This window comes from Homarus americanus, unplaced genomic scaffold, assembly GCF_018991925.1.
Source record: "Homarus americanus isolate GMGI-L3 unplaced genomic scaffold, GMGI_Hamer_2.0 scaffold40856, whole genome shotgun sequence".
NCBI classification, from domain to species: Eukaryota; Metazoa; Arthropoda; class Malacostraca; order Decapoda; family Nephropidae; genus Homarus; species Homarus americanus.
The window spans coordinates 126,751-140,604 of record NW_024734615.1 but is presented as its reverse complement, the minus strand read 5'-3'; the positions used below and the strand labels follow the sequence as shown (position 1 = coordinate 140,604).

At 37.3% G+C, this 13,854-nt stretch overlaps 1 protein-coding gene across 5 annotated transcripts in view; it reads right to left on the bottom strand.

Annotated features, from left to right (window-relative positions):
* The window catches only part of LOC121870344 (calcium homeostasis endoplasmic reticulum protein-like), a 56,900-nt gene that overhangs the window by 19,502 nt on the left and 23,544 nt on the right, over nt 1-13,854 (bottom strand). For 3 of the 5 annotated variants that reach the window (XM_042372131.1, XM_042372127.1, XM_042372128.1), the window contains exons 8-10: nt 12,889-13,047; nt 12,403-12,568; nt 4,732-4,758 (exon numbers count right to left, since the gene is read on the bottom strand). In XM_042372131.1, the coding sequence (XP_042228065.1) occupies nt 4,732-4,758; nt 12,403-12,568; nt 12,889-13,047 (352 nt within the window). The remainder of the gene's footprint in view (nt 1-4,731; nt 4,759-12,402; nt 12,569-12,888; nt 13,048-13,854) is intronic. The other 2 variants (XM_042372129.1, XM_042372130.1) reach the window with 1 other exon arrangement.

The following is a 13,854-nucleotide window of genomic DNA, read 5'->3' as shown; positions in this document are numbered from 1 at the left end:
GTAGGGGAATAACAAAAGGTATTTTATCCTTACTTGATAATTAATGTGACTCAGAGGAACTCTCAAAGTGAGGTTCTATGTCTGCTGTACTTACACTCTGGAGGGTTAAGTATGTGATCTGCTAGTTCCCCTGTACAGTACATTAGTATTCAGTCCATATATTAACACTAAATGTTTATGAACACATTAAAACCACAGTAATACTACCACCGTAATACTACCTTAAGGTGTATTTTAGATGAAGACTATACAATTTGCAGCAAGTCATATTTTTCATATTCCCTAACAAGCGTCTGCCACTTTTAGTTCGATTATGTGCAGTTATACTGTAGAGGGAAAATGAGAGTGAATTGCTGTTGCTAAGGTTTCATTTTGCCTAAATTTATGATCCTTTAGACTGTCCTAAGCAATACAGTAATTTGTCCAGTAAAGCAACTTACTTTCTGTTCCTGAACTATAGAGATCATAACCTCAAAATCATTAGGGAAAAGCTCAAGAGGAATTTTGGATTAGACAGCCTCCTGGGTGTTCTATCTTCTACCTCCCTCAACCCATCCTTCCACCTCCTCTTTGGTCATCCCCTCATCCGTACCATCCAGTTCTGAATTATGCATTCTTTTATGCAATCTTTCACTTTCCATTCTCTCCATATGTCTCTGCCACCTCAGCAAATCCTGGTCAACTCCTGTCAACAATTACTTGTAATGGACCTTTACTTCTAACCTATGGAATTCAGAATCAGAAGTAGTCTTCCTTTCCTTAATAAAAAATTTATACGTATATACATGAAGTTTGGTCCAAATCAGCAGAACTGAACTCAGGATATCACATTGTGATATTATCACAATATTATTTTTCTTGTTCAGGTTAATATAACCTTGGACTGTGACCATCTGATGTCAAAAACAGGAACCATGCAAAATGCAATATTGCTACTCATGAGATGATTGACTACATTAAACTATATTAAAGGGTCAAGGTGATGGATTGATCCTGAATTCTCTTTTATGAGTGAGCCCAGAGTGAGGTGGCTCACTGTTACACATATGCAAGTGGAACCAATTCATGAATTAGTTATGCATTCCCATTATAACCAAGACAATGAAAGATATTTACAATCAATATTCACCTTTTAAATTGGAAGGCAACATGTTCTGGAATCTTCAACTGGATCAGTTTGATTGCATTTGATGCATCAATCCATTATCAATCAGTTTCAGTACACTCACACACAAGGGGGAAGGTTATGTGATGCCTAATTCTGGCCTCAGTTTCATAATCAATCTGTCATTTATGGCCAGTTACCTTATCACTAGGCAACTTGTGCCTTTAAAATGGGAGATGGCAGTAAGTGTTCCAAGAACTATTGTGACATACACCTACAATGAAAAGTTTAGCTAACTTTAAAGAAAGATAAAAGGACACTAAACTTACAAGATCCCCTGCCCCATATACCTGTAGTCCATCAGTTTAGCAGTCTCATCTAAATAGTGGTTGTCATGAGATGTCACTTAAAACACAATACTGTACCCCAATAAGTGTTACAGACTATCAGAATTGACCAAAAACTTATCCCCCCCCCCCCTCCTTTTAACTAATGCTGCAAAAATACTGTGTAAACCACCATTCAACTTATACCTACAGCACCATAAAAAGAGGGAAGGACTTGTGGAATCTGAATCAAAATTTTTCGTCACAGTACTTGGCTAATATTAACACCAGACCACCACAGAAAAAATCTCCAAAATGGTTCCAACAACCTTTGGAGTTTGCACAAAAGAAGGATGGTTCTTTAAAACATTCATTCTACAAAAACCTCTATTCCCAACGCTAAAATAACCCAACAAACTGCTAGCCGGCCCAGAATTTACCGAAGTGCTTAAGGGACAGACTAGGTTACTCACTCTGGGTCAATAGATGATACCCCAATATGGTGTGAGTGATGTCAGGCTCATAAACCAAAATGCTAGTCAGACCCAAATCATGTCATTACAGGATACAAATTACAAACAACTTTTGCAATGAAAAGTGAGACTAATGTCAGGGACTGTGTGACCCAACCAAAATTGATCTAGTACTACAGAATTTGAGGCAGCAGCAAATAACTCCAGGAAGTGAAGGTGGTGCTGACAATGAGACAAAACTTCAGAGTGAACTGGTGGATTAAACTAATTTAAGGGGACTAACATCTGAAATCCAATACAGGGTATAGCCAACCCAAATGAAGGGTGACACATGATGTGGCACCAAGACTCATTACCTTTTTCAGTACATAAAATGATAACAGTTACTCAAAAAGTTCTTTCAAGAACTTAGTAGTGACACAAAAGCATAATCAATACATGAATTGGTCCCAGTCACCTACGTATATCAAGGGTCTCCCTAGATCTAACCCAATGAGTGGTTCAACATATACTAGTTGACTGTAAAAGGTCACAGTATTCAGTAAATTAAAGATACTGTATAAAAAAGATCAATATGCCAAAAAATCACTGCAATCTGAATTGAAATGAAAGTAATTGCATTCAGAAGAAAAGAGTCCGTATACAGACAGATATATAACAGAGAATGCCAATGCAGACCTTTCCCTTATGCAGGCTTCATTATTGTCATGGTGATCCAACAAAAAATCAATAAAATTGTTATCTTGTGTTAAAGAAGAGATCAGCAAAGCTGAGCTTGACTCATCACATGGTAATAAATTCTTTTTGAGTCATATCATAGTTACCCAATGTTTGACAAAACTGAACAAGGTTCTTTCTTGCACCATAAGAAAATGATACACTGAGTACAGTAGATACAAACCCAGTTACAAATTTATGAGTTTTAGATTCCAGTCACATAAGTTGGGGCAATGAGAGCTTTGTATCCTTTCCTTGGACTTGCTGGCTGTACAGGGTTGCTCACACCTGATGTATGGTTATAAAGGGTCAGATACTGTACCTGGTGAGCCAGACCACTGACTGGACTGCTGGCCAGATACTGTACATGGATGGAAACAGAACCTCCATAATGTCTCCCGACAACTTTTAAGTGGGATAATTATAAATAAAATGTATGTTCTTTTGCTACAAAAAAACAAAAACACTATGGTGCTCCTTTCAAAAGCCTTAATAATGTGTAAAAAGAGAAAGAAAACTACAGAGGAAAAGTGTTTGGGAGCTATGTACGATAATGGTTGACACTGCACTAAATTACAAAAAACAAGCAGCAGAAATTATCCACAAATAATTTCGATTCACAACAGAACTAAAGGCATCTGTAAAAAAAACCATTTCAATGCCCCATCTCCTCCAGAATTTGAATACTGGAATTACTTTTCAGTGTTTGCATGCCCCTTTTCTTGAACGAGTGCAAAATAATGAGGTTCCATTTCAATGAGTACCCGGTAATTTTAATATTCACTTGTAGGATAACTTTCATCAATCTTGTAATACTGTAAGACACCAAAAGCGATGGAATCTAGTAACAAGATAACCAGACTGTAATGACCATGTGAATTATATTAGTTTGTCCTATGTCAGTACAGTGGTCCCTCGGTTAACAAGATTTCAGTTAACGAGTTACCTTCCATAAGATTCTTAACTTCAGTTAACGAGCAATCCCTCGATTAACGAGTTTCTTAAGAGCCGACCTTAACATGTTTTCGCTTGCATTTGGCGGTCCACCAGCTGTAGTATTAGTCCACCAATACAGTAATCGGTTCTAGGGCTTATATTCCTTACCATTTTAATAAATACGTATCAAGAAGTTTATACTATTCAATAATTATAAAAGTTTAATGTTAATTTTTTTAGTCATTTTAACAATTATTGAACATAATTGAAGGTAAGAAAACTAGTTTTATGCACGCCATCCAGCATGTCAACACACCAAACAGGCGTCAGTCTCTCTGTCTTTTCAGTGGAGGTAACATCTTGCTTGAGACTCTCTTCAACTAAATGCTTTTTTTCTGTGTTTGCAAGCAAATTATTGGTCATTTTGAAATTTATTTTACATATTGACAATATATAATGCAGTGCAGTAGTGATTTAAAGAAAATAATCTTGAATTACACCAAGAGAGCTAAAATTTCATGGGTGAAATGGCGCCATGGGGTGACTTCTCTTCCACCCCAATGCCTTCTCTTCTCCCTTCTCCTCCACCCCCATTCTAATTCCCATCATCATTATCATCATCATCCAGGAGCCTTCTACATACACACCTCAAAGTAAGTTACTTTTCTACCTTTTTGTTGAATTTAGGCAATTTTCGGTGAGCTGGAGCCAATTACCCAAAAACCCATTGAAACAATGGTTTCGGTTAACGAGTTTTTCGGTTAATGAGCAACCTTCTAGTATGGATTGTGCTCGTTAACCGAGGGACCACTGTACAGTAGTTATCTGGTGCAAAAATGCATAAAAAATATTAACAGGGGGGGCAATTATATATATAAAAAAAACAGCAAAGCCCTAAGAGGGAGACAAACAATAGAAAATAAAAAAAAATTCTTTCCATAGTTCTAGCAGAACAGAGTTGCCTCTGAAAATTCCTAAAAACTGTTTGATAGCTTTCTTTAATCAAGCATAACATAATGCAAAACTTCAGTCACAAAAAAGCTATTAAACTGGAAACTGAAAAGCATCATATTAACAGCTGCTGGATGGCTTAAAAAATCTACTGCTGAATGATGTTTGGGGTGAGGAGCACAAACAAACACCAATAACATTGCAAAATATGAGTTAGACTTACACACGTCACTACTAGAGGCTTCAGGAGCTGCGGAATAGACAGAATAAACATTTGTTCAACGGAATTCAATTAGTTAATGAAGTATTTTTGGTTCCTGAGAGTAAAACAATGAAAAGCATCTTAGGGCAACCTACATTTCTACGTCTCATAGCCAGGTTCTACGCCGAGACTATGCATCATAAATCACTATATACAGTACAGTACAATAGACATATACCAGTTGTCAAGAATTTAAAGGGAATGCCAATACAGTATTAGGTGTCTTGCTTCATTCTACAGAACATCTCTGTTTGCCTGCTGCTAAATCTAAACTATGTAATCTTATATGATGTAATCAAGACATCCAGGATTTGACAACAGCACAAGGAAGCAAAGTTTGTTCTGAGTACTGTACAGTGTAGTGGTAGGGACAGGAAGGTGTTCAATACAGTACCTAGTTACGGTATATTGTCTAATGCCTCCACATAAGTAAAGCTGCAGCTAGGTGTAGTATACAGTCTCTCCTCGACTTACGACATATTCGACTTACGACAACCCGGACATACGACGGCCATGGTCGTATAAAATATTTTTCATATTACGTATTTTAAAGTCTCGACTTTAGTGATCGCGCTGTGTATGGACAAATTTTTTTTTAATTCCCTTTAAAATGGCTGGCAAGCGTAAAAGTGAGAGTTCTCGTGGTGCTGAGAAGAAAAGGAGACACCCATTTTCGAATTTCTATGTAGTATTATTTTCGCCTTTTCGACTTACGACCTGGTCGTCGGGATGGAACCCCGTCGTAAGTCAAGGAGAGACTGTATCTAAAACTGTGCATTGATAGAAACACAAAGACATAAATCAGTTGGATTACATGAGGGAACCCAAAAATACTCAGGGATATTTTACACTTCAATTGATCAGTGCTCAATTACAAGTGCATAAACACCGAGACCAAATTTATTATACAGTGGTCCCTCGGTTAACGAGCGCCTTGGTTAACGAGATTTCGGTTAACGATTTACCTTCCATAAGATTCTTAACTTCGGTTAACGACCAATCCCTCGATTAACGAGTTTTTTACGAGCCGACTTCAACATGTTTTCGCTTGCATTTGGCGGTCCACCAGCTGTAGTATTAGTCCGCCAATACAGTAATCGGTTTTAGGGCTTAAATTCCTTACTATTTTAGTAAATATCAAGAAGTTTATACTATTCAATAATTTTAAAAGTTTAATATTAACTTTTTTAGTCATTTTAACAATTATTGAACATAATTGAAGGTAAAGAAACTAGTTTCTGGCGTGCCATCCAGCCTGTTAACACACCAGGCAGGCGTTAGTCTCTCTCTGTTTTCAGTGGAGGTAACATCTTGCTTGAGACTCTCTTCAACTAAACGCTTTTTTTCTGTGTTTCCAAGCAAATTATTGGTCATTTTGAAATATATTTTACATATTGACAATATGTAATGCAGTGCAGTGTTGATTTTAAAGAAAATAATCTTGAATTACACCAAGAGAGCTAAAATTTTATGGGTGAAATGGCACCATGGGGTGACTTCTCTTCCACCCCAATGCCTTCTCTTCTTCCTTTTTCTCCACCCCATTCTAATTCCCATCATCATCATCATCCAGGAGCCTTCTACATACACACCTCAAAGTAAGTGTACTTTTCTACCTTTTTTGTTGAATTTAGGCAATTTTCGGTGAGCTGGAACCAATTACCCAAAAACCCATTGAAACAATGGTTTCGGTTAACGAGTTTTTCGGTTAACGAGCAACCTGTTGGAACGGATTGTGCTCGTTAACCGAGGGACCACTGTATTCTCGAAAGTATTAAGTAAACTCTATGTATCAGATTGTCCTTTCATATTAGATGACCGCTGAGCTTTTAGATTAAGTTTTACTGTTTTCTTCCAGGCCTTCCTTCCATCTCAGGTGAAATGAGGCTTTATCAGAGAGTGCATTTACAGTACAACAATGAAAGCTCTGCTGACATTCTCCATTGTGCAACATGTCTGCCCTCAATCAATTTTACATTTATATTTTATAGAATTACTGTTAAAAAATGAAAAAGTCCAACTCATCATGCAGCTACATCAGTACAGTACAGTACTGTACCCTTGCCTACACAACCAATCAATACTAACCCTTGATGACATCTAACAAGTCATAGGTACGTACCTCTGGTTATTTAATTATTATAATTAAGATGTATTCTAATGTAGCAACATAGTGTGAGACCACATGTGTGATGATTCAACATCACACTGCAAGCTTATGCAATATAATTCATATCCCTAGAAAACTTTAATTAAAATTTTATTTACCTGAATATACTTTCTTGTAAAGAAAAAAAAAAAAAAAACAATACAGTATCAGGTATACAGTGATCCCTCGGTTAACGAATTACCTTCCATAAGAATATTCAATTCAGTTAACGAATTCCTTACAAATTCTTCCCAACATGTTTTCGCTTGCTCACCAGCTGGAATATTAGTCCGCCAATACAGTAATCGGTTCTAGGGCTTAAATTCGTTCCCATTTGAGTAAATATCAAGAAGGTTGTACTATTCAATAATTTTAAAAGTTTTATATTAAATTTTTTAGTCATTTTAACAATTATTGAACATAATTGAAGTACAGGAAACTAGATTTTAGTGCGCCAAACAGCCACTCAACACACCAAGCTTGGCGTCAGTTTGTGTCTCTGCTCAGTGGAGGTAACATCTTGCTTGAGACTCTCTTGAACATAAACTATTTTTACGTTTTTACAGAACAATTATTGGTCATTCTGAAATTTATTTTACATATTGACAATATATAGTGCAGTGCAGTGTTGATTTAAAGAAAATAATCTTGAATTACACCTAGTGAACCTTAAATTTTATGGGTGAAATGGCGGCTAGAAGCATGGGGTGATTTCTCTTCCACCCCCACTTCCTTCTCTTCTCCCTTCTCCTCCACCCCCACTTCTAATTCCAATCATCATCATCAGCAACCAGGAGCCTTCTACATGCACACCTCAAAGTAAGTGTACTTTACTGCATTTATTTTTTATTTGTATGTAATTTTCGGTGAGCTGGAACCAATTACCCAAAATCCCATTGAAACAATGGTTTCGGTTAACAAAATTTTTGGTTAACGAACGACCTTCTGGAACGAATTGTGTTCGTTGACCGAAGGACCACTGTATACATGGTACAAGCACAGCAAGGAGGAATCTTAAAATGCACAAACAAGTACTGTAAATAATAAAATCCCTCTGTAAGGGCACAGTAATCAAATGAAAGGAGGATATAAGAGGGTTCAGCCCCCTTCCAAGGTAAGTTATTTTTTTACACTACTAAAGATGAGAGTATTCCTTCTAAGGAATTCTGAGAGATCAAATAAAAAACTAAAAACCTTCAAAATTCCAATTACAGTGATCCCTCGGTTAACGAAATTTCGGTTAACGAATTACCTTCCATAAGAATCTTCATTTTGGTTAACGAAATTCTTACAAATTCCTCCCAACATGTTTTCGCCTGCTCACCAGGTGTAGTATTAGTCCGCCAATACAGTAATCGGTTTTAGGGCTTAAATTCGTTACCATTTGAGTAAATATCAAAAAGGTTGTACTGTACTATTCAATAATCTTAAAAAGATTTATATTAAATTTTTTAGTCATTTTAACAATTATTCAACATAATTGAAGTACAGGGAACTAGTTTTTAGCGGGCCAAACAGCCACTCAACACACCAAGGTTGGCGTCAGTTTGTGTATCTGTTCAGTGGAGGGAACATTTTGTTTGAAACTCTCTTGAACATAAACTATTTTCCATTTTTACAGTCAAATTATTGGACATTTTGAAATATATTTTACATATTGATAATATATAGTGCAGTGCAGTGTTGATTTAAGAAAATATTCTTTATTTACAGCAATAAAACTTAAAATTTCAGTGTTGAAATTGAATCCAGGTAAAACAGGAAATAATAAAGAAACATGAACAAGGCATTAGAACAAATGTGCTTAGTAAAGACTATGGCATGTCGGCATCAACTGTGTCAACAATTTTTGCACAGAAAGACAAGATCAAGGAAGTGAAAGTGAGAGACAAATCTACCAGACTGTTTAAAGGTAGATCATTAATAGCAGAAACAGAGAGGTTACTTCTCATTTGGATTAGGAAAAAACAAATGAAAAGTGATTCAGTTTTAACTGAATTTATTTGTGAAAGAGCCAAGGAAATTTAGAGAACATTTAAAGGAAGATCAACCTGGTTCTTCTGGCACAGAGTTCGAAGATTATCGGGCCAGCAAGGGCTGGTTCGAAAAATTTAAGAAAAGAAGTGACATTTTCAGTGTTATTAGGCATGGTGAGGCTGCCAGTGTAGATAAAGAAGGAGCAGCAAAGTTTGTAATGGAGTTTAAGAAACTGGTGGATGAAGACAATTATCTTCCACAGCAAGTGTTCAATGTGGACAAAACTGGGCTGTTCTGGAAGAAAATGTCCAAAAGGACATTCATCACAAGAGATGAAGCATCTTTACCTGGGCATAAACCCATGAAAGACCGTCTCACTCTATTGCTTGGTGCCAATGCTTCAGGGGATTTCCGACTGAAGCTATCGCTTGTCTACCACTCTGAGAACCCCAGGGTGTTCAAGCAACAAAAAGTGGAAAGAGGACAGCTTGGAGTTTATTGGAAGTTCAACCGTAAGGCATGGGTGACAAGACAGCTCTTTAATGAATGGGCTGTTGAGGTGTTTTGCCCTTCTGAGAAGAGCTACCTAACCACCAATAAACTCCCTTTAAAGGGTCTTCTTCTTATGGATAATGCCCCTGGTCATGACCCTGAACTTGCCTGCACTTTGGAGGCTCAATTTGACTTTGTCAAAGTGTTGTTTTTGCCTCCCAACACTACATCAATCATGCAGCAAATGGACCAGAACGTGATCAGCAACTTCAAGAAGTTGTACATGAAGAAAATGTTCAGGTGTTATCAGGCAACTTCCACTGATCCTGAACTAACACTGGCACAGTTCTGGAAGACACAATTCAACATCCTGGAGGCTGTAAAATTTATTGCATCCTCATGGGGAGAAGTCTCCATTAGATCCCTCAATTCTGCATGGAAAGCACTGTGGCCATCAGCAGTCCATGATTTTGAGGGATTTGAGGAAGAAGCAGAGTTGGACAAGGAGATTGTGTCCATTGGTCAGTCATTGGGCCTCGAAGTGGAGGAGGATGATGTGGAAGAGCTTGTGATGTCTCATGAGCAGAACTTACTCCTGAAGACTTGCAGCAACTGGATGAGATGTTAGAGGTTAACAGTGGTGAAGAGGAAAGGGAAAGTGATGACCATATGTCTACTTCAGATTTGAAAGATGTTGTTCACTACTGGGAGAAGTTCAGGAAACTGGCTTCAAGGCACCCAGATGTGAAAACAATAGAACCTGTTTTGTGTGATGTTGAGGACAGAATGGTCTCCTTCAAAAATCAGTTAATGATGAGGAGAAATGCCCACAAAGAAAAATCGACAGTTTCTTCTCTAAGAGGCAGCGGGAGAATGATGCTACCACCTCAGTCTTCCACTTCAAGAAGGAGAGAGGATGTTCCTGCTGGAGAATCTGTCAGTCCAGAGGTTCCTGACATTTTCATGGAAGGTGACTCGCCTTTTCCAAGAAGCAGTAAAATGCTTCTCCTCCACCCTAACTTCCTTCTCTTCTCCCTTCTCCTCCTCTACCTCCCACTTCAAATTCACATCAGCATCATCATCCAGGAGCTTTCTACATACACACCTCAAAGTAAGTGTACTTTACTGCATGTTTTTTTTTACTTTATGTTATTTTAGGTGAGCTGGAACCAATTACCCAAAAACCTATTGAAACAATGGTTTTGGTTAACGAACAACATTCTCCAACGAATTGTGTTCGTTAACCGAGGGACCACTGTACAGTACTTTGAGGATAGTTTGCAAGATGAAATTTGTCACATCTCTTCCCTGCAGCCACCAAAAAGTTACATGGCATTTGCTGGTTCGAGCAATTCTAAAAACAATTTCTGCTAAGACTTTGAACCTGTTGCGGTCGCCTACTCACACATTACAGGGTTACATTCCCTTTCACATCAAATTTGAAGCAACGCTTGCTGATGATCTTCATGCTTCACTTTCCTTGCTGTACTGTCGAAACTTTTCAGTAAAATAACCTATTATCATCTTCATCATGCACCTCCATTAATAAATGTTCATCTTTCCTATTAATATTGTACTAACTCTAGTCATGTTTTCTAAGTCTCCACAACAACTTTCTTCCAAGCTCAGATACTTTCAACATTGAACCATGGATGGTGACTTAAATGAAACAAAACTGTTGATTGGCCAAAATAAGGGGTAAAATGAACACAGGGTTGTCAAGTCACCCACGAATGTCTTGTCGCCTCTCCTCCTGAACCGCGAACCCTGAGATTCAGATTTGAGAACCCGAAGCAGCAGTAGACAATGATGCATTAATCTGTCCAAAAAAGCTCCAGATTCACAAGTCTGAATCTCAGAGTTCGTGGCTCAGGAGGAGAAGTGACAGGACATTTGTGGGTGACTGTACAATATCTGGAACATTCCAATTAGAGTAAATTTTTTTTTTTATTCAAGCTAGGCTGCTGCTCCCTGCAGTCCATTAAAGAGGCTCTGAATAAATAAAAGCTCATCAACAACTGTTAATTTCCTAATACAGTGGATATTTTCATGTGGAGCATATTAATAAACCATTCCCTAACCATAAAAAGTATGTGTAAGAAATATTAAATAAACTGTGACTGTAACAAAGATATTAAATAAAATTATTTGATCTCTACTGTATTCCACTTAGCAAACTGACTGATTATGAAACTTAAATATCAATGTGTTACAGATTCTACCTATCAAGTTACGTCTAAAAATGAATTGGTCACACGCTGAGTACAAATCCATGATGATACTTACAATACTACATGATAGTCTATTTATAATCCCCAAAATTTTCAGTCTACTAAACCTGACAAATGAAATGGTCACTAAAAGTCAACAGTAGTGGTGAAGTGGCTGAAATACTGTATAGATGTAGAGAAAGTCAGTGCTTACGGTGGAAGGGTACATGGTCAGCTGAGACAGAACTCATGACAAAGAAGTACCATTATGAGATCTGTAAAAGATGTATCAGAGCTGCGAGATAAAATGTCTTTAAGGAACTATTGTGAAGATATCTTTACATTATATATAAACAAATAATTACATTTTTATTATAGAGCAAAGGTGAAGGGATGAGATACATGTACAATCATTGCCTAATGACTCTTTAACTTCCTAGTACAGTATTGTACAATATAAAACAGTAATGACTGCTTGTTTCATAGTCTACATTTCATCTTGAGGCAAAATTTATATACAGTGTATAGTATACATAACAAACATCCTTCACCCTCCTCCCTTCACAGATAAGCCAACTACTGTATGCTAGTTACACAAGTTCCCGACCAAACAAAAATGTTGCCTATGATAAAAGAACAAAGTGTTAAATGATAAAAGATTGTTATGCATACAGTACATATTTGTGTACAAATATTCTGACAGAACAGAATATGAACAAGTGGTATCTAACAGACCACTTTATAATAACACATTTAAGACGTTTACTCCAACTTGTAATACCTGCTCTTCTACACTTCACTAACCTGCTGCTGCTGCTGCGGCGACTGCTGCTGATGCTGCTGCAGCGGCTGCTGCGGCTGCGGCTGCTGCTGCTGCAGCCTGCTGCTCTAGTTGTTGCTTCTGTTGTTCCAAGCCTTGAATTTGCCCTGTTGCGTGTTGCACAAAAGCATTATGCTGCTGTTTATAACCCTGAAAGAAAAACAATGGTAACCATCTTAATGTTTCCTCTAAAAAGAATTTTAATTGAAATATCATAATTAGACATTTATATCTTCAAGTGCCAAACAATGGGTGTACGTATACCCAACTTTGATCACCTATGAAGTGAAGTGGTCTAGAAAAGGACCTGCTTTGAGAGGGGTGAGAGGGAACACAGCCAGATTGAGGCCCGGGACTGGAAATTTAGTACGGCCAATGACAGTCAAGGGATGAAAAATAGTCTGCTTAGGTGACAAGAATTTATCAAGAGAATGGAAAGAAAATGACTAATAGGTCATAATATTACTCACCTCAAAAGTAGCATCAATGTGCTGGTTAATTGTTGCCACAACTTGTGGAAATTCCTCTATAAGACCTTTCTCAAAAGCTGCCCAAGAATCCACAGGATTCTTCAGCTGCAGTAATACCACATCTTCTAAGTTAATTTTTGATTCCCACAGTGAGAGTAACTGCATGAATAGAGACAGTTCATGAAAACATTAATTGAAGTCTGGTAGTTTAAAAAATAGAAGTATTGCATTTTTTGTCCACTAATTTTGTAGTTCAGGGGAAATACTTGACTGTGTAATGAATTACAGCCCCCCCCACCCACACACACACAAAACACATACAAATAAATAATAATGGGAAAATCCTCTCAGATAATCAGAAAAAAAATTTAAAAATTTGAGTCTACCCTCAAGTCCGTGCTTTATTCCATGCTTTATTAAAGCACGAAATTGAGGGTAGACTCACATTTTTAATAATTTTTTTCTGATTATTTGTGAGAGTATTTTCCCATTATTATTTATTTGTATGTGTTTTGTGTATGTGTCTACACACACACACACATATATACAATATAGTATTACCCCGCTTTACACGGCGATTTCTCATTTACAAGTGGTTTCACTTTTGATTTCTCATTTACGCGTACCTTGCCTGCATCTACTCATACACGAGGTGAAGTATAATTTTTTTTTATTTTTTTTTTATTTAGCTCATAAAATTCATACAAATTACCCTGCCAGAATATAATTTACATTGCTGGAATTCTTACAATATGATGATCATTTTGAATATAAACATCATGGATTTTGCATTAGACGACCCTGACGCTAACAGGTATGAAATTTTCACTACCCAGCTGTTGCAGACTATGGAGCCCTACATCAAGGTTTATCACGACAACATAAACACCAGCCGTCAGCAAAGCATAACCGAGTTCTTCGCCGGCAACCCACCACAGCCAGCCCAAGCCAGTGATAGTGACAGAG